At 45.0% G+C, this 23,622-nt stretch overlaps 1 protein-coding gene across 1 annotated transcript in view; it reads right to left on the minus strand.

The window, feature by feature from the left end:
- ARFGEF3 (ARFGEF family member 3) overlaps nt 1–23,622 on the minus strand; it is a 182,639-nt gene that overhangs the window by 40,835 nt on the left and 118,182 nt on the right. Inside the window, exons 13-22 of the mRNA XM_060030511.1 lie at nt 20,236–20,402; nt 18,777–18,942; nt 14,808–14,915; nt 14,247–14,462; nt 13,974–14,084; nt 12,082–12,232; nt 9,928–10,245; nt 7,361–7,494; nt 4,842–4,987; nt 3,070–3,249 (exon numbers count right to left, since the gene is read on the minus strand). Coding sequence (XP_059886494.1) covers nt 3,070–3,249; nt 4,842–4,987; nt 7,361–7,494; nt 9,928–10,245; nt 12,082–12,232; nt 13,974–14,084; nt 14,247–14,462; nt 14,808–14,915; nt 18,777–18,942; nt 20,236–20,402 — 1,697 coding nt within the window. The remainder of the gene's footprint in view (nt 1–3,069; nt 3,250–4,841; nt 4,988–7,360; nt 7,495–9,927; nt 10,246–12,081; nt 12,233–13,973; nt 14,085–14,246; nt 14,463–14,807; nt 14,916–18,776; nt 18,943–20,235; nt 20,403–23,622) is intronic.

The raw sequence follows: 23,622 nt of genomic DNA on the forward strand, positions 1-23,622 counted from the left end.
CACTGGATCTATGCATCAACTTGTGGAAATCTGCCATTTAAGAAATACTGTCTTTCAAGCCATGAACGTAGCATATCTCATAATTTATTGGAATATTCTTTATTTTTTTCTCAGCAATGTATTGTAGCTTTCAGTGTACAGGTATTTCACATCTTTTACTAAATTTATTCCTAAATATTTTGTTTTCAATGCTCTTGTGAATGGAATTGTTCTCTTAATTTCAATTTTTGATAGCTTACATCTTGAATATAGGAATTCAATTGATTTTAATACATTGTTTTTGTATCCGGCAACCTTGCTAAACTCACTATTTTTTTTTTTAATTTATTTTTTTGGCTGCGCCACATGGCATGTGGGATCCTAGGTCCCCGGCCAGGGATTGAACCTGCACCCTCTGCATTGGAAGCGTGGAGTCTTAACCACTGGACTGCCAGGGAAGTCCCAAAACTCACTATTTATTCTAGTAACTTTTAAAATAAATTCCTTAGGATCTTCTACATATAAGACCATGTTGTCTATGAACTAAGACAGTTTTACTTTTCAAAATCGGATGCCTTTAATTTTTTGGTACAGTGAGTAAAAGTCATAATGTTGAATAGAACTGGTAAAGATGGAAATCTTTGCCTTGCTCCTAATTATTGGGAAAAAGCATTCAGTCCTTGACCACTGTGTAGTGTTTGATGTAAGATTCTCAAATACTCCCTTTATCCAATTAGGGAACTCCCTTCTATTCCTCATTTCTTGAAAGTTTTTTATTTAAAATGAGTGATGGATTTTGTAAAATGTTTTCTCTGTGTCTGTTAAGATAACCATAGGGTTTCAATCCTTTATTCTACTAATGAGATATATGACATTAATTGAATTTTGAGCTGTTAAACCAATCTTACACTGATTCTTCTGCCATCTCAAATCTTGTTGGTAAGCCCATCTAGTGGATTTTTCATTTGTTATTGTCCTTTTCAACTCTAGAATTTGCATTCTTTCAGTTTCCATTTCTCTACTTAGATTCCCTATTTTTGAGTCATTGTCATCATATTTTCCTTTAATTCTTTGAACCTATTTATGATAGCTGCTTAAAGTCTCTGTCCCCTAATCCAACATCCCAAGCCAGAGCCAGGACCCAGTGAACAGAACCCTCTTCCCACCATGTGCACCAGATTTCTTTAGCTAAATACTTTGTAATTTCTACCGTGATGGCATCATTGGTAGAGGTCACCAGCTCTTCTAGATCCTGTGTCTGCTTGTCTTCCCGCCTCCAAATCTGCATTTTGGATATATATAATCCTAGTTTTAGCTTAATCCAACATCTGGTCTCACTCTAAGTCAGTTTCTATTTATTGTTTTTCCCCCAAGTATACATCACTCTTTCTTATTTCTTTGCATATCTCATTTTTTTTTTTTTTGCTGAACATTGGACATTTTAGATAATATATTGTAGCAATGCTGGATTTATTTTTGAGTTTTTATTTATTTATTTATTTGACTAAGTTGCTTGGACTTACACTGTAGAATCTGTCTCTACTCTTCCCATGGCATGAGGCACCAATAATGTCTCTACTCAATTTCTTTATTTTTATTTTTCAGCCTGACTTCCTAGTGCTGTCCCCGTGTCTGCATAGGTTAGTTGTCACTTGATGAAGTAGGCAGAGATTCTGCTTAAATACCTTGAGCCTTTAAGGCTTCCACCCTCGGCCAACCAATGTGTGTGTACAGGCTCGGGAGAATATACAAAGTTCAGCCAGTTCCTAAGTCTCTCTGGTCTTTTACTTTCTGATGGGATCTGTACGGTCTATCCTATATATGCCCACATTTCAGTCAGCTAGAGATGGATGCATGACGGACTTACCTAGTCCTTCTATGAAATCTCTGGCTTCCAGAGTCCCACGTTACATTTCTTACTGGTTCACCACTGCAGCCTTAGGCTAGCAAAGTTGTAGTATTATTCTATTGCTCATTTCCTAATGAATTCACCACTTTTAGTTGACAGACCAATGGTCTTTTTTCCTCTTCTTCAAACCAAGTCTGTCTCTTAGTGCAGAAAAGCTGATTTTCCCAGTCAGCCCCACACTGGTCAAATTACTATTCTTGCCAACAGCTTGTAAGGGATGACTTCCATCTTCAGCAAGAAGGTCACAGACTCCCGCTGTTCTTAAGCAAAGTTCTGGCAGGAACTATTTTTCACCATAAATGCTACTCAATTTGTTGTCTGCCCTTTTGGTCAATCGCAAGAGTCCTGAAATGGCTGCTTTTGACAATTTTTTTTCTTTTCATATACTTGATTTTTGTGGAGAGGATTCACTAACTTCTTCATGCCACCACAGCCAAAATTCCTCCTGTAGTAAATCTTTCTGAACACTGTTCAGAACTTAATAAGCATAGTTACTTTAAAGTCAGTCTCTGATAACTCCAATATCTGGATTCCTGGTGGGGAGTTAGGGACAGTGCGTGTGTCTATTTTTATTATTTTATTTCTGTATTCATGACATTCTATTTCCTAACGAGCCAATTATTTTAGATTGAATGCAGACATTCAGCTTCACCCAATGGCCAATTCCCTCATGGCCAATCCAGTCTCAGAGCTCTGCTTACTTCTTTGGGCTTCCCATTGTTACTTAGTTTGGGGCATCTTAGTATTCCTTACTTTCTTGCCAGTGTGTACATGATGTTTAAAATAAAATTTTTAACCCCTGTTAAAATTTTTAGTAGATTTCAGAGACAGAGAATCTGTCTGTGTTCCTAGCCCACCATCATGCTAGATAAATATGAAGTCTCTAGCTAGTTTCTTTACCATCTGTCTCTCCGCAGAGAATATGATAGTGGTTAAGGGTATAGGCTAGGTATGAGAGTATAGACTATTACAGCTAGATTGCATGGTTCAAATCCCAGTTCCACCAATCACTAATCATGAATCCTTAGCTAAATTGCTTAACCTCTTCTTGTCACAGATTCCATATAGGCTTATTGGAAAGATTTAGTATGCAGCACTCACAGAACAGTCCTGCCAGTGCACTCAACAAGAGCCAGCAGGCTATGGCAAGGATGGCAGCACTGCTACCGTGACACACTGACCTGGTCTTGGACATCCTCGTCACACAACTCCAGCTGCATGATACGCTCAAAAGGTCGGAAGAGTGCTTCATTAAAGTGAAAATGAGGTGGCTCATTCCAGTCGGTGAGAACCTCCGTCAGTATATCATGGATGAAGGAAACTGCCTTCTGAGACACATGTCTTTCCTTATGGCAGGCAGCCTGCAAAATTCAGAGAGTCAAACACCCTCAGGACTTCAAGCAACTAAGAATCTGGTTTCTGAAGGTCTTCCTAACACACCTTATCGTAGGGAGGTGGAAGCAGCAATTCTGCTAAAGTAAAAGATTTCAAGGGATAAGTATCAATGAACAGCACACTGAACTGCATTTTAAATAATTTAACCAACTGATCAGACACATCTCCAATTTCACTTTGAAGTTTCTGGAAAAATAAGAGTTTCTAATAATTTCTTCTTCTTTTTTCCTGTAACGTGACTGTTTTCTTGGGTGGTATAGAACATGCTGACTAAAGACACTGGAACCTAGTCTGGAAACCACCCATGGTCTCATTGTTAGCCATGCCCCAAACATACGAAGATCAGATGCGACATCTGTCCCTCAGGGATGTGGGATGATTGCACCAATACAGCTTTAATTGGCTCACATCTTTGTATCCGTGTCCTTTAGCGGTCCTCTCCCACACTGACCCTGGGCTTGGATGTGTGACTTGCTTTGAATAATGGAACAATAGCAAATATTATGTAAGTAGAGAATTGAAAAGCAATTCTGATTTGGGGTTTGCCCTCTTGCTTTCCTTTGGAATCCTAAGAATGCCATGTGACTGAGCCAGGGCTAGTCTGCTGGAGAAGGAGAGACCACACAGAGAGGACCATCATCTGCCCAGGCTTACCAGTCATGAACCAGCCTGCCCCAGTCTTTGCAGAGGCTGACCACAAGTGAACACATAAGGCCAGCTGAGATTAGCCAAGCCTGGCCCAGACTAGAAGAGCTGCACAGCTCAGCTCGAATTTCTGACCCAGAGAATCATGAGCTAAATAAACAGTTATTGTTTGAAGTCACTAGGTTTTGGGGGTGGTTTATTATAGCATAATACGAAACTGATATATTGTTTCTCCATAACTATTTTTTACTCCCTTACTAGAATGTTCTCAGGTTAGTAAATTTACTTCCAAAAAATACTTTATGACATAGCTCTACCAAGTAAGTGCTAAAGGACTATTTGGAATAGTTACCACTGTGAAACAGGGCAACAATTTCCCCATCGACTTAGAAGTAGCCAGTCATCATGTATCGAGATGCTTACATGGAGTTACCATATAATTTATCATATGGACTGCTTTCTTTTGGAGAGTCAAAGGGGTCCTAGTTAATTTTGTTGGGAAAACCAGGATTTATGGTTCCCCTACTTAGAAGGCACTGCCTAGAATATGTTCAGCTATTAGAAAAGAGAGCCTGGCAGGAACAAAAGACATTGTTATATTCATGTATAAAAATGAAACTCCAGACTTAGGTTGATAGCAGACCATGAAGTATAAGAAAACGGCAGTGTGAGGTGTCTAGGTGAGTCACATAGTTTTAAAGATAGAGGGTCAGAGTGATACCAGGGCAGCGCTGCCCTTTGCGGCAATTCTTTAGGTGCCATAAGGTATAATCAGAGAACAATGATGCTTACGACCAGGTGATGGGAACCTTACTGCTGTGGCCACAGTGCCCTTTGTCCCATGCTGACTGGAGAGCCCTGTGCTGGCTCTGCTGCAGGAGGCCCCTGGGCTGCCCACTTTCCAGGTGCTCACCTCCACCAGGTGTGGCGCCACAAGACTCCAGCAGCGCATCACGTGGAACAGGGGCCTCGATTTGCTCTGCACGATCCTCAGCATGGCGTCCCCCAGGCGGAACAGGTGGAGGGCACTTTTTCGGTCTTGGGTGGATTTCACTTCTCCTACAGGAAGGTAAGACCATGAAAGCCATCAATCCAAAACTCAGAAATAGTTTGACCTGTTCAAACATGGAGAGAGGACGAAAATCAAAGAGCCATACTCAGATCAGTGGGATTATTCGGTATGAATTTGCCAACACAGGACAGGAGCCTGGATTCAAGAAAGAACAGGTGATTCACTTAACAAAGCCAGGGCCCACCTCTCCTGTTCACTGTAGCATCCCTGACATTTACACTTGTCAGGCAAACAATGCTTGTTGATAAGGAGGAATGATGTCGTGGTTAAGTAGAAGGGCCAGGGAATCGGCTGCCTAGGCCCAAATCCTGGCTCCATCACGTAGTAGTTGGGTTATGATGGACCAGAAGTTTACCTCTCTAATCCACAGTTTCTCATTGTAAAAGTGGGGATAATAGCACCTACTTCTTAAAGTTACTTCAAGGATGAAATGTGATAATGCTCATAAAGTACTTAGCACAGGGCCTGGCACAGACTGCTTGCCCCACATACTTAGTTATACTGTTACTGTTGTTATCGTCCCCATCCTTTACAGCCACCATCCACTTGGTCAATGCTTAATGGTACCTCTGAAGCCCTTGCCAAGCAGGTCAGGCCCCTTTGCACCCAATAACATGCGATCTAACCTCTGTCTTGCTTCCGTACAATCCTTGCCTACTCGGATCTCTTGCTACTTCTCTGCCACTGTCACCTTAGTCTCCTCCACTCTCTTTCTGCCCATGTGTTCCTGCTTCTCCCATACACCTACAAAATACTGATCACGATCAGCCTCTTCCAACCAGAACGTGCCTTTCTAGGTCGCCTTGCCGTATCAAATAAACTTCAAGATGACAGTACCAACAATCACTGACATTTACTGATTGTCTACTCTGCATCAGACATTGTGTTGGCTCTTGTGTCTTTAATCACTCTTATTTTTATTGAAGTATAGTCGATATACAATGTGTTAATTTCTGCTGTACAGCAAAGGGATTGAGTTATACACATATACACATTCTTTTTTATATTCTTCTCCATTATGGATTATCATAGGCTATTGAATATAGTTCCCTGTGCTACACGGTAGTACTTTGCTCTTTATCCATCCTGTATATAATAGTTTGCATCTGCTAATCCCAAACTCCCACTCCATCCCTCTCCCACCCCTCACCTTGGCAACCACAAGTCTGTTCTCTATGTCTGTAATCACTTTAATTTTACAAGCAACCTTTAAGAAGTAAATGTAACTACTGCCATGTACAGATTAGAAAACTGAAGATCAGAAAGGTGAACCAACTTGCCTAAAATGACGCAGCTGGTAAGTAGTGACGGCAGAATTTTAACTTGGATCTGATTGATTCCAAAGCCAATGCTTCTTCCCCCTAGGTCTGCTGCCTCTTCCTGACCCTCACTGCTCATTGTTTTTTGTAAGCTCGGAGTCTGCTGATTTCTCCATGCAGAAGACTCTGAAAGTGGTCTCTGGGCTCAGAGATGCTCCGGCAGTTGGCTGGGTCTGGGAGATTGGCTTTATATAGCTAAGGTTTTAAAGTCTATTAAAAACTCACAGGAAAGGACTATGGTTCTCAAATTAGAATCTGCAGTAAGCATCAAAATTCCTGATGATGGAAGGAACTCGGAGGTCGTGCACTTCAACCTGCCACCAGTGCGATCCTGGCCCACGGCTCTGTGACTCTGCCATGGGGACAAGGTACTCACTGTTACAGCACAACAACCCTGGCTGCTGATGGACAGCTGAGTTTGTGAGCAACCTGCCACCCACTTGGGATGCCTGGGTGATTCAGTACCACTCTACCCCCTCTTCCACGTGTTGGCCTTCAAGAGGGCCTTCATCTGGCATCATCCATGAAGACAGAGATACTGACCCACCGTTAAAGGGAGATGCCATGAGAGCAGTTTTTCTAAGAGTGGCCTGAGGCTTCTGTCAAGCCTTCCATTTTTCTCTCCCAGGTCCTTCTGAAATTAGAAGCTGCTTCTGCAAGTAGGCTGGACTGAGGCAGGTGTGTGCTTTGTGATACGGAGAGGAGTTCCTACCCTCACGTGAAGCTATCTGCATCGAGGAGCCACACCGTTTCTACATCACAAGCACCAGATTTAGCAGAACACAGTCCAGCTCCAGCGGTGATACCTGCAACAGCGGTGGCAGCAACATTTCCATTCACAAAGGATGATACCCCGCGCAAACCGCCAACCCCCACCTGCCGCAATTGTGCCTCAACACCAGATGACAAATTTCCACTCGAGCCAAGGTGACTGTGCACGAAGGGAATGTGGGTTCAAGTCTTTAGGCAGGCTGTCGGTATCAGAGATCTGGGCTGTTTCCTGCTAACCTCATGGCACAGTTTCTGCTGGGAAAGAATTACCTGGCATTGCCAGCGAGTAATCAACCGTTTCTGTAACGGAATGGAAAAGCTGGGACTGCGATGCTTTCTTCAGCTGGTAAAGAAAACCTCCCAGAGCCATGAGGTTCAACTTATCTGTAGCATCTTCAAAGAGCCTGGATGAAACAAAAAGACTTGTTACTTGGAAACAATTCAGCAAAGTCTTTATGGCAGAATGATTATGGTAATTTTCTTAGATGTGATTAATGAAAATGTGTAAACACTGTGAAGAAATGTACAGTATTGTATCTGTATTATGTATTATAAATGTATATAAATGTATTATACAATACATTTATATAATGACGTATTATATAAATGTATTATAAATAATACATTTATATAATAAATGTATTATAAATAATGTATTATATAATAATGTATTATATCTCTTATTACTGAGTACAAGTCTACTCTAAGATTCTAATCTGAAGGGCACAGACCATATTTAAAAAAATAATCTTTGTAGCTCCATGGCCTAGCTCAGCTGAGATGGGCACTCATAAAACATTTGGCAAGAATTTGAAAGATGGCAAAGCATCGCTCCCAGAAACTGAAAAACTGGGAATGGAATTCTTACAATTTCATAAGCTATGTTAAAGAAAAAACGCAGCAAGTTAATCAAGGCTTTTGTTGGGCTACAATTGGCGAGTTTAATGCTGGGCTTGGCTCTGAGGAGGATTCAGAAGCAGAATAAACTTGATCTGTAAGCCCCCCAGGGGCAGGGACTGACCTTCTTACCCCTCTGACTCATACACCCAGAGCCCTGGACATGGTGAAGCTCAAGCATGTACTGGAATAATGAATATTCCCTAACATTAAGGACTTTGCAGGTTCTTTTTGTTTTCCACTCTGTTGGGCATAGACATTTCTAGAAGGAGTTAGGGAGAAGGAGGTAAGCACAGGTAGCAGGGCTTAGAGGAGGCTGAGGCTCACTGGCACTTGGAATGTTGGGATCAAACACCAGTTTGTGTGGCACATGAGGAATGAGGCGAGCCAGCCTCCCTCTCCTCTGGGGTCATCCTGATGCCTGCCCTCCAAATCCGTGGTGACACCAGAAGATAAAGCAGCCCTACGGGATGCCATGTTCTGGGTAAGGGAGAGTGTCTCCAATAGGAACCGAATAACAAAGCCCTTGTGAAGGGATAATACACGGCACACAAGTTTTAAGATGGGAATCAGTGGATTACTCATTCACAAATTATCTAAACAAATATATTTTTCTTGTGTTTTGTAATTTCAACACCATTTGATTTCTGGATCCCATTAATCATTTCTTCTTCCTCTTTCCTAGTAGGAAAAGAGTGGTGAATATTATATCCCATCTGACACCTGTATACCACTTTCCAGCTTCCCAAACACTTTCACAGCCACCCTGTTGGATAGACAGGAAAAAGGGATTATTGTACCAGATCAGTAGATGAAGAAACTGAATCTCAGTGCAACTATTTACACAGACTCAACCCTGCAGTTGGTTGGCGTCAAAGCCAGGAATGAACTCGAGTCTTCTGAGCCCAGCCAGCGATGCTCCTCCCACATCTCTACACCCTTGCTGTCCATCCTCCCATGTGAACTTCACTGCACCTGTGCTGGGTCGTCTGGGCCACAGCCGCCAAGTGTGGATGAGTGAAGTGGGATGGTCTCCAGGTGAAGGTGACCAAAGCACTTTCCCCATCAAGAAGGGCCACCTCAGTTCAGAAAAGCAGATAACAGGAAAGAGGGGGCTCATTCTTGTCTAGTTTCACGTGCAGCCACAGGAACAAGTAGCCAAACAGCTACTTGTTTTTTTTTTTTTTTGTACACAGCTCACAAATATTAGTACATTAGTGGAATTTTGCACAGGCAGAAAGAAAAACCTCTTTGAAGACAAATTGGGACAAATGTTGACCTTAGCCTTATTAGACTAGGGGAACAAACGGTATCTATTAGTCTCGCAATAAATTCTTAAATGTTTTAAGATTGCATTTTCTCTAATAAATATGCATTTTTTTTTTTTAGAAAAGAAGGAGGACCACCTAACAGTTGGAGTTACTGATGATTCCCCCCTCTACATCTCCATGTGACTGCTGGGCATCAATTTAGATCACACTCCTGGGTGCAGGATTTTAAAATATTATCATAAAAATAGCAAATGTTTACTATTTGCCAAGCTCTGTCCTAACTACTTCCAGTGAACTAATTAATTTAACCTTATGGCTAGCCTGTGAGAGTTATGCTACTTTATGGCCCTATGCTACGATGAGAAAGCAAGGACTGTGGAAGTTGCCTGTGGTCAGAGTAAGTGCAGAGCCTTCGCCCCGGGTTGCCTGACCCCGCCCCTGAGCCTCCAGCCTTAGTCACTAGACAAAAGAGTTCACTGTGAGTGTGCAGCGTGATGGCAGACAGAGACGTACTTGAAAAAAATGACAAGAGGCTTCAATGACTGGCTAACAAATCGAGCTGTCCTGGGGAGGATTTTGAGAGCAGAAGAGGAGCATGTGGTGTGGCCAGCAGACGATGGGTGCTCTTTGGGGGACAGCCCCCCGGGGCGTGGTGGGAACAGCGCGCACCTGTCGGCCTGGGTGGAGAGCGTGAGCACGACCTTGGCGGCACTGCTGCCCGTCATGAGGCTGCCCCCACGGAAGTCGGAGGCTCGGCCTCGGCTGCCTTCCCGGACCAGTTCCTGGATGGAGAGGGGCTGGATGACGGGGGCCGCGCTCAGGGAGCTCCCCTGCTCCAGGCTCTGCTCTTGGGGTGAGCCCTCGCTCTCCGGGTCCCCGAGGAGCCCGCCTCTGGGGGCCTTCTGAGGCTGGCTGATGGTCAGTGGGGGCCGAGAGGTGCCGTCGCTGAAGTGGGTATGCTCCAACGTGCCCACGTACTCGCACACCCTGGAGAGAGTCACACACAGCAGCCGCTGAAAGTTGCAGCTCAGCTGGGCCCACTCTGGTGACCCCACAGTGAGATACAAAGGAGCTGAGCCAGCCTTACAGTCCTCCTGAACTGTTCCCCTTCCTCCGGCGAGAGCCCCTCTCTCTCCACTCCCACTTCCTCTCTTCCCGCTATACATACCTTTGTTTGAGTTGGACCAGACAGCCTGGAGGTGGGCTAAGGATTCCTCGGTGAAAGTTTGGGAACAGAGCTCTGTTTATCCTGGTATGTCCTGTCCAGCGTACTGGCTTATCAGGACTTTGGCTGTTTGAGTGAGTTTTCCCAAAGGGTCCTCTTCCCTCTCTCTCGTGCTCTAGTCAGGACTCGGGAAACATCTCCTCACTTTGAGATCCCAGAATGAGTGCGCATGTGGTGGACTGGCCCTCTGGCCACAATGGGCCCTCACTCAGGGGTTCCATCCAGCCATGTCCCACTGGGTCCTGAGAGCTCCACGTAACCACTACTGGGGCAGGGGGTGAGGTAGTCACCTAATCACAGTAAACTCAGAGAAGAGTCACAACATATGGTACAGCTGCCAGCTTCCAAACTGTTCCCAATAGGACCTGGGACTAGAGACCCCTCACCCCAGAGTAAGTCCGGTTACTAGGAAAGACTATCGTGGATAATCCACTCTGATGTTCCACAATCAGGCCATTTTCTGATTCCATAGAAATTTCTTGGGTGCAATTTAAGTCTTTCTCTTTTTCTCTTTCTGCCTGTGAAAGCAACGGAGAGTAGCGGGTCACCAGCCTCCACATTAAAACCCACTTGTGCTCCAGGCCGACTCATGCTGGCCCTTCCACATGTTCCTCTCAAGATGAGTTTTTCAACCCTAGAATCATCTTTGAAAGTCGACCAACACTCACTCAAGGCTGTACTTGCTTTGAGGATGATAAACAGAGCCTAGATCTGGCCAGTGCTCTGGGAAAGACCCGGATGCCTGAGCCCTGCTGCGGGCCAACATCCTTCTCCTGACCACCCTCCGCCGCTCAGCCAGAACTGAGCTTGTAGAGGCTGGGGTGTGTGCTGGGGAGATGGGCAAGAAAGCCGCAGCCTCCCTGTGCCTGCTGCGGGTGGAGAGTGGTCCTCCCTTTGTCCGAGGTCCACCTGACCGCCAGTGCCAGGGAAGGCAGGCTTTTCTTCTTGGTCGTGGGAGGACCGTGGAGCTCTCACTCTGTTTTTATTTTACAGGTGCTGTGAACTGCGTAACTGATGGGGAGGTTGTTTTTACTTTGATGCTACAAAGCTAAGAGCCAAACTTCTGGCTGTCTTTGACACAATGTACTATTCTATTTTTTCCTTTGTCTAGCTAAATTAAAAGTAGGCAAACTGTACTTATGATGTGTCCATGTAAGCTAACAAAAATCCTTCTTTCAACAAAAAGGACATTAATAAACACACAGCCATGTTATGCTGCTGACACATGACCAGCTTTTAGATCTGTCTAGTATTCACCTAATTTATGTGGTCTTTTACCAGCCTCTAGTTAAGAATCAGTTTTTCTTCCCTGGGATACTGTATCTGCCTCTCACAGACAATGTCAATGATAGTTCAGTTTCCTAAATTCAGTTCTGTCACTCTGTTCTCTGAGACATACATTCAGTTGGGCCCTTATTCCCTCTTCTCTTTTTAACCTCTCATTTGGGGCTTTTCCAAACTCTGTGAATTACTGTGAACTGTTTACGTGCTGGCAGGTGCGGGGTTCTACCCCTTCCCCATGGCAGGCCCCCTCCCGGCCCTCCCCCCCAACCGGCAGGCGGTGCCAGGCCTGTGGGACTGGGGATCCGGTCACACACCTGAACACGTGTGGCCAGCAGTCCGGGTTGTGGCTGCCCATCTCCAGGCCGACACTGAGGATGGCATCCATGCACAGGACGTGGGCTGTGTGCAGCCATACCCCCTGCAGCTTCCCGATCTGCTCCAGTTTCTGCTCCACTTTTAGTTTCACTGCGTCAGAAAGACATTCATTAGAATAACAGTCCAAGTAAGGGAGACAGAAGGGGAGGGAGAAAGGAGGGAAAGGAAAGAATGTGCTCTTGTGCAAGGGCAAAAGGAAACGGGGGATGTCACTGGATGTCACTGGCAGCGAGCTCTTCATTGGCAGGTCCCCGAGGCTCATCATGCAAACTACCCAGCCCACAGGCCCACAGACATCGGTGACCCCAGCCCCGGGGTTCAGAAGTCCATGGATTCTGAGCTGTGGGCCCACCCCTGGGATCTGGGTCAGTCACAGCAGTGAGGATGGGCTTCAAGCGCCAATCCCAGCTAAAGCCATCTGTGCCCAGACCCATCCTCTGCCCCTGTGTACTCATACTGATAATAAGAAAGAATTCCTGGCCTTCCCAAGTCCTCTCTGAGGTTTATTTAATATCAGGTGTTCATGATGATGATCATGTAAAACAACATATGTATGTACACACTCGGCGCCATGATGATCGCTTTACAACTGAAAATTCCCATATCATTTCACTCCCTGAGTTTACGTTTATACTTGTGATCTTCAAAAAATACTTTTTAAATTGTAGATAATGAATGAGAAAGGATGCAGAAGGTGACTTAAGATGTCAATTACGCAAAATGCCAAGGCAAGGCCAAACGACAGCATCCTCCATGAATTAAGGTGTCCAGTCACTGGAAGATGGGTCTAAGTGGGAAAACTGAGCAATAGTCCAGAACCCAGAAACACAGCACGCTCCCTACAGAGGAAGCCGAACCATGCTCCTACTGTAAAGGGCAAACCGATTTTTAGCAAAGCATCATTTGTCTCACGGATGTGATATTGATTTTATCTTTTATTTGTCTATAATTCAAATACTAGCTCTGGTTTAATAGTTTTTGAAGAACTCTAAATTTAAGTATTTTTATGTAACTTATAGTTGTACATTTTAAGTAAAAGTGTGATGCCCTTTTGCAGTTAACACTGGGGATGTGTAAGAGTTGCTTTGTTCTCACATGATTCTATTACTCAGGTTTGAGGAACCCCAACCTAACCTGTTTTTCTCAGCTAAAAGTGTGCTGACTCTTTCTGTGACTACCTATTTTATATACCTGATACATTGTTAGCACAAGTTGGACCAAGCTTCCAGTTTTTCCTTGTTTGCTGTCTGCCATTTATCTTCCACTGCTATTAGAAAGGCCATTCTCTTTCCTTACAACTAGATAACCATCCACTTCATTGACTAATTTAAACAAGTTAAAAATCAACCCTTTCCCAAGTTCACAAAGCTCAGGTTTTTCTCTGACAAGAGCAAAGCCTTCCTGAGCCTCCTCTCAGGGATTCCTCCATCGGTTTGATTCCCCCCTCAGAACCCTGGCCATTCTATCTTTCCCACTGTAGCCTGAGGGGTTCCTCAAATGTGCACCCTGGGAAGCTTCAGCCAGTGGCCAGAGGACGCCACAGGTGTGAACAGCTGAGCCAGGTGGGCCTCTGGCTAGCAGCCAGGTGCACTTTCCTAGTCGCCAGGAGCCAGTATGGCTCTTGTGTCCAGAGGGACCTATTGTCAGCAGTCTGGAGGGTCAGCCACGTAAAATTGACCCAAGCCTGTGGTCCCGCGGGATCTCATCACCAGTGGTATACAATACGCCATGTATCACACGTGCCAACAGGGACAAGTGTGTCTGCTCGTGTGTGCGGGCACATGCAGACCTCACAAAGGCACCAGGTGGATTCTAGCCCTTCTGCTGTTACCTTGTGCTATGGCATCACCGGGCTCCTGGACTTCCCTTTCCTCTTTCTCTTCCTGGACACAGGAGGCAGCTGCCATCTGGGCGAGGGCTGACGCACAGTTGGCTGCAACTCCTTTAGAGGAAACAAACAATCACCCCTTAACTGAGTCTATTCTCTAACCACTCACCTGGCAGAAGCACTCCTAAAAGACTTGTTGTCCACTAGGGCCGTTCCCAATGTGTTCGTCGGGAACACCCCTCAGGCCACGGGTCAGGGATACCGTGTCCGCCATACCTAGAGCACAGCTCAGCCGTGCTGCCTTCCGCAGCCCATCGAGGCTCATGCAGATGGCATCCCGTTCTTTTTGGTTCTGTTCTTTGATGCCTTCAGCTCCCAGAATGAAGGCCAGCCCTTTGGAGCTCCCCGCCATTCGGCCGGTCAGGGGGGTTGATAAAGTGTCGATCAAGTTCTTCCAGCAGCCAACCAGAATGTAGCGAGCGAATGCCACACCTAGAACGTGAAGGGGTGTGGGTTACCTTCCGGAGATAAAACAACCTGGCGATGAACGGCCTGGGATTCTCTGACCATCACATTAGCATTATCGAGCCATGTGCAATTCTACTACAGGAAATACAATGGAAAGGGTTATATCGGATTGTGCTTCACTTTGTGCTGATAAAAAATGAATGTTGCATCAGCAGCTGGACGATGCTAGTAACTTCCATCAGGTATTTTTCTGCCAAGATGAAATCTTAATTCATTTACGTCAGTACAGAAAGCTGCCACATAATAATTTAATTGCTGGTAACACATGCGATGGATGTATATTCATAAACTCAAGACCCACGTCACTACCTGCCACTGTGGAGTCATCAATTCTCCTGCCCTGGGTGAAAGGAGACTCCATAGAAGCTGAGGCCATCAGCTGCCCTCCAATTGCACTGCTCTCTAAGCCGTCGATATCTGTCAAGGAAAAAGGGCAAGATTTTTTTTTTCTTTTTAAAGAACACCCAGTCAAAAACATATGGCTACCACAATATTCATTTTCTTCCCAACAAACAGTCATGGGATCTGTTATGTACCAAGTATGTAGCAACCTTTCATCAGAATATTAAAATTTTTGTTTTATCCATTCAGTACAGTTTTCTTTCATTGCTAGAGCATTCTTCTGTGAGGCTGATGCGTTTTTTTTATTTGAAAAAATAAAGATAAATTCTGATACCTCTGTTGCTAGAAAATCTATTGATTTAGAATATTTTGACCTTTGCATACTCGCTTTTATTCAAAATCGTGGCATCATTTTACAGTTTTATATGTACAGGTTACTCCAACATGGATCTGTTTTTCAGAGCTTCCTCAAAAGAATTAAGAGGAGGATAAGCCTCTTTGGTCAGATAATCATATAATCTGATTGGAAGGCACAATACCTTACTAATAATACCTTACAATTTTCAAAGTGTTTTCACGTAACATTTTTTTCATTAGATCTTCCCAACAACTCCAAGTACGTAGGCAGGGTAGGTATTATCTTTCCTTATTTCACAGAGGAAGAAATAAGTATTCAAAGTAGGTAAATCGCCCACATCCTGAGGCTGGCAAAGGAAGGAATTAGACTTAGTATTCACATCTTCTGACACCCATCCAGGTCTCCTTCCATGACACCAAACTTCAGCTCAATATGGGATTCTAATTCACCCTGTTTAAATTTTTGTTAAAATATACTCTCATCTACAGAATTAGTTCAATGAACCATTCCTTAACATACTGGTAAGAAGAGACTGGCCTGGGTTGAGAGGGCTGGGCTTCAATTCAGCCTTGCCTCTGAATTAAGTAGTCTTGTAGCCTTGGGCCAGGTACTCCCTTCTCTGGGCCCCAAATTCCTCAGTAAAAAGGAAGTAACCGTTGGAGGAGTGACCATGGAGTAGAAGCATATGCATTTGAATGCAACTAACAGAGGCGAATGCACCACACAGAGGGGACGGGAGAAGAGGGTAACATAAGCTTATTCCCTGACTTTAGAACTTCACCTTCACCCCAGTAGGGTGAGACTTGCATGGTGTTTGAAAATTATTTCATTATATCTTTGATTCTTACAGTAACTCCAGGAAGTCTAGAAACTTCTGGTAACACATCTCTTTGAAAGTTGCCCAGAGAATGGATCGTAAAAGTTCTCACCTCAGTGAGAAGAAAATTTATAACTATGAGAGGTGATTGATGTTAACTAAACTTACTGTGATGGTCATTTTACCATATATGCATGTATCAAATCATTATGTTGTACACCTGGGATTAATATGTCAATTACCTCTCAGTAAAACTGGGTGTGGGAGGGAAGGCAGGGAGAAATCTATAGGACTACTACAGTGGGAACAGAGCAGTTTCACTGAAATTAATTTGACTTATGGTCAAATGATCTAATGACATTTGCCAGAAATTGCCACGTATCAAAGTTTTGTTTCCTACCTGCTAGGTAAAGGACTGATGAATTCAAGTAACACAAAGCTTATCTAAGTGCTAAAATTCCACAATCTAGAATACTTTGACATGACGTGAGGAATGGCCACAGGTAGTACAGTGTTGATGACCAGGTTACTGCTATTGCTTTTCCTTGCACATAATGAAAAGATTAGACGGACGTTTCCAAGCTCTAGGTTAACTGCTGCTCAGATTCACTTGTCACTTCACACCTGAAATTTGCTACAAAGAATCACAGAACGTAATTCTGTCGAATTCTCATGAAAAGTCTCTGTTTCTCTATCATTAATCTAAAGTTAGATAACTTCCCTATGGATGAAGCAATTGAACTTACCGTTCCATTATAAAAGAGATGGCTGATTAACAGTGATGACTGATGAATACGGCTCCTGTGACTAGCCTGTTATTTGTTCAATTTTTAAATTTTATTTATTTATTTATGGCTGCGTTGGGTCTTCATTGTTGCCCGCGGGCTTTCTCTAGTTGCGGCGAGCAGGCTTGTCATTGCAGTGGCTTCTCTTGCTGTGGAGCATGGGCTCTAGGTGCACGGGCTTCAGTAGTTGTGGCTCGTGGGCTCTAGAGCACAGGCTCAGTAGTTGTGGCGCACGGGCTTAGTTGCTCCGCGGCATGTGGGATCTTCCCAGACCAGGGCTTGAACCCAGGTCCGCTGCATTGGCAGGCGGATTCTTAACTACTGCGCCACCAGGGAAGTCCCTATTTGTTCATTTTTACATTTACTGTATGACTCCTTGTATTAAGATTCAGGGAAGAAATTCAGAGATTAATTTTGGCAGAAACTATGGTATTGAAATTAAAGCTGGCATGTTGAAGACCTTCATCTAAATTTCAAGGCACTTAGAAGCTCTGGACAGTACCTTTAATCTCAACCTGAAGCCAGTTTGTGCAGAGAGATGGAAACCAAGCATTGCTTACAGGCAGACTGAATAAATGTCTCATAAATGTCTTCATAAATATGAATTCCTATTTTTCAAATGGATGTAAATATTATCATGATTAATAAAATACTAATTGGTCACCTGTCTGGTGATGATGGTCCACAAGGCTTGGGACCCAGTCTTGCTTCCCCCAATTCCATCCTAGTTCTGGAACCAACACTCCAAATGCCAGACAATGACCAAGACACTGCCTGCTGTGGAGAGACCTCACTGTATGTCTGACTCCCTGCCTGATTTCTAAATAGTGCCTTCCCCCAAATTCCTCAGTGTTGATCTCCACCTGTCGGTAGTTCACTCTGCCACCTTTGTAAGAGCGGCAACCACAGACAATATAACATATCCTCTGGGACAACAGATTCTGCCTCCCAGCTGGACTGCCCCAGGTTCCTGCCAGTGTGCCCTGTCCGGTGCAAAGCCGTGTTGAGCTGTGTGAGGACATACACACCACAGAGAGGGCAGGGAAGCTGCCCACGTAGGGCCATGCTCTACTTATCGCATCAGCGGGAGCCATGAAAAGATCACTCAGATGGAAACCAGTCTGGGAACTGGGATCAAATTTATTAAGGCTCCTGATGACCGGTCCAAACTTTTGAGCACTCCCCGATCTTGACCTGACACTGTAGTTATGCCACGCCGAGCCATGAGTGGCTGCTATGGCCCAAATGCTGCCTTATGACCACACCCCATACTTCTCTTTATGTTCTCATATGATATTTCCAATAGTTAAATAGGATTTTAAAAACTCAAGACACTAAAGAAAAGATGCTGGGCAAGCTATTTTACATTCTTTCTTTTCTTTTTGGCCATGCTGCGTGGCTGGTGGGATCTTATTTCCCCGACCAGGGATTGAACCCGGGCCCCCTGCAGTGGAAGTGCAGAGTCCTAAAGCCGGGCAATTCCCTCGCATTCTTTTTCACTCCAGTACAGCTGGGAAGGGAAGGGAGGATCTCTGATACGGACAAGAAATGGGGATGAAGCCAAGTTTAAAATCAATCATTTTACATTACTGGCAAATTCTCAGAAGCACTGAATGATACAGGGTATCTATGAGCATGTGAGAGTTTCCAGGAATAATTCTGGGCTTTGCGCCCAGACAGTACTTCATATCCCCAGAAGAGGTCTACAGTTTTATCCCAGCAGACATAGGTGCTAAATAATTCCTAATCCAATGGGGCACAGTGAGCCCGCAGAGTCCCACGTGGAAAAAGGAAAGAAAGTTCTTAGGAGGTGAACTCGTGACACTTCCCTGGAACTGCCACCAGCTGCCAGGGAGGTTTTGTGGGTGCTGTTTCAGAGTCTGCTTGAAACACTACTGCTTCCCTGAAAGGGGCTTTGAAGCGTGGGCCCTCCCCACCCCACCGAGTGCCACGGAGCCGTGCAAGGAGCCACTGACCAGTCAGCATGGTGATGAGGGGAAGGCTGTTGTCCTCGGGGCTGCCCCAGTAGCCGGCTTCTCCGAGCATGTTTCTGTCGAGAACCTGGTGGTAAAGTTCCTCGATCCAGGCCTGGGAGAAGACCATCAGCACCCCGCTGGTCTGGACCTGCTTCATGAACTCTTTCTGCAGAGAAGACCACACGAGAAGGTGACCAGATATGATCCCTTGCAAACAAACAGGCTCTCATGTTCCTCTGCCACCTCTTCCCGTCCCGAGTCACTGAGTCACCACTTATGGGAAAAACACAACCTTGTTGCCTGGGGGACAGAGGGTGGCGAGGGAAGCGGAAACTGCAATGGAAAAGCCCCAAACTTCATGAAGGTCCTTTCATTTATGTAATCTTTTTAAGAAACCTGTAGAAGGAGTAGGGATACTACATTTTATATTTTTGCTCTTTGACATGTGGGAGGATTAAAAAATGCACAGAAATGTTTCACAGAGCACCTCCTTCTTACTGTCCCATCGGCAGCAGAGGTAGCATGTCCTCCCTGAAGGACGTGTGTCTCAAGAGATACTTGACTTACACTCATGAAGCCACCACTCACCCTCGGAAACACACAATTTGTCAATCATTTATCAAACAAATGATTGCTGATCCCTTAATGTCACTCCATGGATTTAGGCTCTCGAACTGGTACAGGGTCCCCCATGGAGGGATCTGCTCACGCCAGGGAGCCAACCACGGAAGAGTCCTCATCACTGTCATCACCTCACAGGAGGTGTTCTGTTGTCGACATTAGTGAGCTTAGCTCTGGGTCCGACTGGGTTCTGGTATATTTTGGAACTCAGTGAAGGGTTTTTGCAGCAGCATGCCTGCATTTTATGCAAAGGGGACCATTCTCGGCACATCTCCTGCTGTCACTTAAGACGCTGATTACGTTTTGTTTTGTTTTGTTTGTGGTACGCGGGCCTCTCACCACTGTGGCCTCTCCTGCTGCGGAGCACAGGCTCCGGACCCGCAGGCTCAGCGGCCATGGCTCACGGGCCCAGCCGCTCCACAGCATGTGGGATCCTCCCGGACCAGGGCACGAACCTGTGTACCCTGCATCGGCGGTGGACTCTCAACCACTGTGCCACCAGGGAAGCCCTGATTACGTTTTTGAATATGTCTTACACACGTGTGTTTAATGCCACTGGATGAAGTTACTGGGCCACTGGTAGGCAGTCCTTTCCAGGCACACGGGGTTCTTTGCTCCTGGAGCTAGGTGGGTAGCTCTGCGGCTCACTGAGCTTGCAAATTGCACAACGGTTCCTGGGCATCGCGTCCGCCCACCCTCCACAGCCCCACGGGCATCACCCATTCCAGATCAGCGTGAGATAGAACACACTGGCCATCCCATCACCCTGTGATGCTCGGGTGCCAGCCCAGAGGCCGCCGCTGGCCCTCGGCGTGGCGGGGCGGAGACGCACACTCACCATGGTGCCTGGCGCCAGGGCGGGCCGCTTCCGGTAGTAGTCGCCGTGGGAGAGCTTCAGGTTGAGCAGCAGGGCGCAGTGCGCGGCCGAGTACAGGCTGTCCGCGTTCATCAGCATCTGCAAGCCCAGGCTGCCGTTCCCGTCGAATCCCGGGGAGTGCATCATGCCTGCGGGAGACAATCCACAGACCTCAAACACGACGCCTGGCAAGACCCACTTAACATCTGGCTTGCCGCTTACGGAGAGGCACGAACAAATCCCAGGGAAGGAGCACCTCTTAAGGCATTTCTGTAAAACGACGACAGCCAGCAAGGAATAGCGTTCGGGCAGAGATGCACCATAGACTGGTGGGGAAGAGCATGCACTCCGGAGTGAACCTACTTGGGAAAATCTTTTTTGTTACTCACCGGGTGCTTTGGTAAAATCACTTAAAGCCTCCTTTACCTAGAAATAGGCAGAATAATTGATTGCCTCTGTCTCCTGCTCAAACTCTCCAAATGACTTCCCATCACAATATAAAAAAACCCGACCCCGCCCCTCCCCCTCAGCCACCCCAACCTGTCTGTTGTTCCTTGACCTCACCAAGCCTGGACGTGCCTCAGGGCCTTTGCATTTTTGCCTCTCCCCAGAATGGTCTCCCAAGATCTCTGGATGACTAGCTGCCTCGATTCTTTTTTTTGAAATTAATTAATTTATTATTTTATTTTTGGCTGTGTTGGGTCTTTGTTGCTGTGTGCGGGCTTTCTCTAGTTGTGGCGAGAGGGGGCTACTCTTCGTTGCGGTGCGCAGGCTTCAGTAGTTGTGGCACGCGGGCTCAGTAGTTGTGGCTTGTGGGCTCTAGAGCACAGGCTCAGTAGTTGTGGCGCTGCTCCGTGGCATGTGGGATCTTCCCAGACCAGGGCTCGAACCCAGGTCCCCTGCATTGGCAGGAGGATTCTTTTTTTTTTTTTTGCGGTACACGGGCCTCTCACTGTTGTGGCCTCTCCCGTTGCGGAGCACAGGCTCCGGACGCGCAGGCTCAGTGGCCATGGCTCACGGGCCCAGCCGCTCCGCGGCATGTGGGATCATCCCAGACCAGGGCACAAACCCACGTCCCCTGCATCAGCAGGCGGACTCTCAACCACTGCGCCACCAGGGAAGCCCTGCCTCGATTCTTTTAGGGCTCTGCCCAGGTGTCAGCTTTTCACAGACATTCCCCTTTAATTCCATCTAAAATAGCATCCCATACCTACAACCATCCTCTGCAATATTCCCCCTCACCATGCACTTTTCTTCATTGCCTTAATGGCATTTATATATATATATATACATATATATATATATTTGTTTATTGTCTGCCATTACTACTATTAAGTAAGACCTACAAGAGAGTGGAACTTTATTTGTTCACTAGAGAACCTCAGTGCCTAGAACAGTGCCTGATACATAGTAGATCCTTTAAAATTACTTGCTGAATGAATGAATAAGAATGAATGAAGACGTTTGCTATGGCAACTAGATGCAATACACATTTAAGATGCTTAGTGCAGTAACTCGTAAGTACAAACTTTTCTAAAAGTAATAATGTTCCTCAAAAAGCGGAACACGGAATTACCATATGACCCAGTGATTTTGCACTCTTAGGAGTGTACCCAGAAGAACTGAAAACCGGAATTTGAACAGATACTTGTATGCCAGTGTTCACTGCAGCAACTAAAATAATAGTGTAATAATAATAATAATAAAACCCTTTGAATTGGGCAATTTAAATGGGTGCATTGCATGGTATGTGAATTATATCTCAATAAAAGCTGTTAATCAATGAGGAAACAGTTTCAAAATATATATAAAAAAAGTTATTGGTTTCCCCCCAGCTATTGTTTTGAAACATTCTATTATATTTCATAGTATGGTTTTCACTTTGAAAGGCTCCTGTGTTTTTCATAAATTAACTGTAAAAACAAAAATCAGTGACACCTCATGCTCTAAAGATGGCCTCATTCAGCCAGAGAGAGTTGATGCCTAGGTCAAACTTACACAGACAGCTTGAGGTGACAGAAACTACCCAAGCCTGCTTCTCCTCATCTGGTACTATGTCTGCCCCAGTGCTACACTTGTTCCTACAAACACTCGGAGGCTGGATTTAGGGATGTAGGCGAAACAGCCCCTCCTGAACATGTGCGTGCACATGACATGCACCTGTATACTCTTCAGAGCATGTCTAAAATTATCCTTTAATCAAAAATGTGCCTCTTACATGAAATGCAAAAATTCTCAAAAATTATCGGTCAATTAAGCGGGAAATACAAATGTCTAACTGGAATGGTTACTTATATATCTGTGGACTTCTTAATGAATATGCTGGTAAGAAGATATGAATCAGAAGAAGCTTTCAAAGCTGAGAAAACTTTAAGACCTCTGCTCTATTTGAGAACAGTGTAAATAAACATTTTTGGTAGGAGTAAGTATGTCTATTATCCCAACAAAACCGCCAAGGCAGGCAAAGATTAGGCATTCCCTTTGCCTTCTGTATAGAGTTCGGTGAGAACTTTGCAGCTGCTTTACAAGATTCTTTTACTGAGAGTACTTGGCCCTGATGGTCCATAGGAATACTCCACCCTCTCAAGGTCCTGGTGGGTTGGTTCCAGTTCTCTGGAGTAGATAAAGCACAAGCGCAGTCTCCTTCCACAGTACACAGAAAGCAGCATGCAGTGTTGCTGGGTATTTAACTACCCCGGGTCGCAGGTGAAAGGAATATTCGAGTCTATCAACCGGGGGGGGGGGGGGGGGGGAAGAATCTGCAAGTGGCTTTGATCTTAGACATCAGTAATAGTTTCTTCTAAAATTTTGAAACCAACTATTTACCTTGGAATATGTTTTGGAACCTGAGCACATGCTCAGATGCTGAAAGTGAAAAAAGCTAATGTGTCTGCTGACATGAAGACCCAAATCATTAGCAGAGGTGTGACAAGGCCCTGGAAGTCACCGCGGGTGGCTATGCCGAGCTCTGAAATAATTTGTTAGACGTGTTAGGGGCAATCTGTTGGTACTGGCGTATATCTGTATGCAGATTAATTTCTTACAAAGAACTGGCAAATTTGACAATAAAACAAAAGAAGGTATAATCTATTAATTTAAGGAAGATAATTTTCTTGATTTACCAGATATAGGTCACTGGTGATATTAATAATGCAAATAACATGATCGGTGCAATTTATTAAACGTTTTCTATCTTCCAGAACAATCTCTTCTCACACATTATTTCATCTGATATATAATATATATCAATCTATATCTATCTATATATATATATATAAATTTGATATATATCAGATGCCCCACTTTATTTTACCAGTGAGGAAAGTAACTTGAAAATGTTAAGTAATTTGCCCAAAGTTATACAGCTAG

The sequence above is a fragment of the Delphinus delphis genome, chromosome 14, assembly GCF_949987515.2.
Source record: "Delphinus delphis chromosome 14, mDelDel1.2, whole genome shotgun sequence".
NCBI lineage: Eukaryota > Metazoa > Chordata > Mammalia > Artiodactyla > Delphinidae > Delphinus > Delphinus delphis.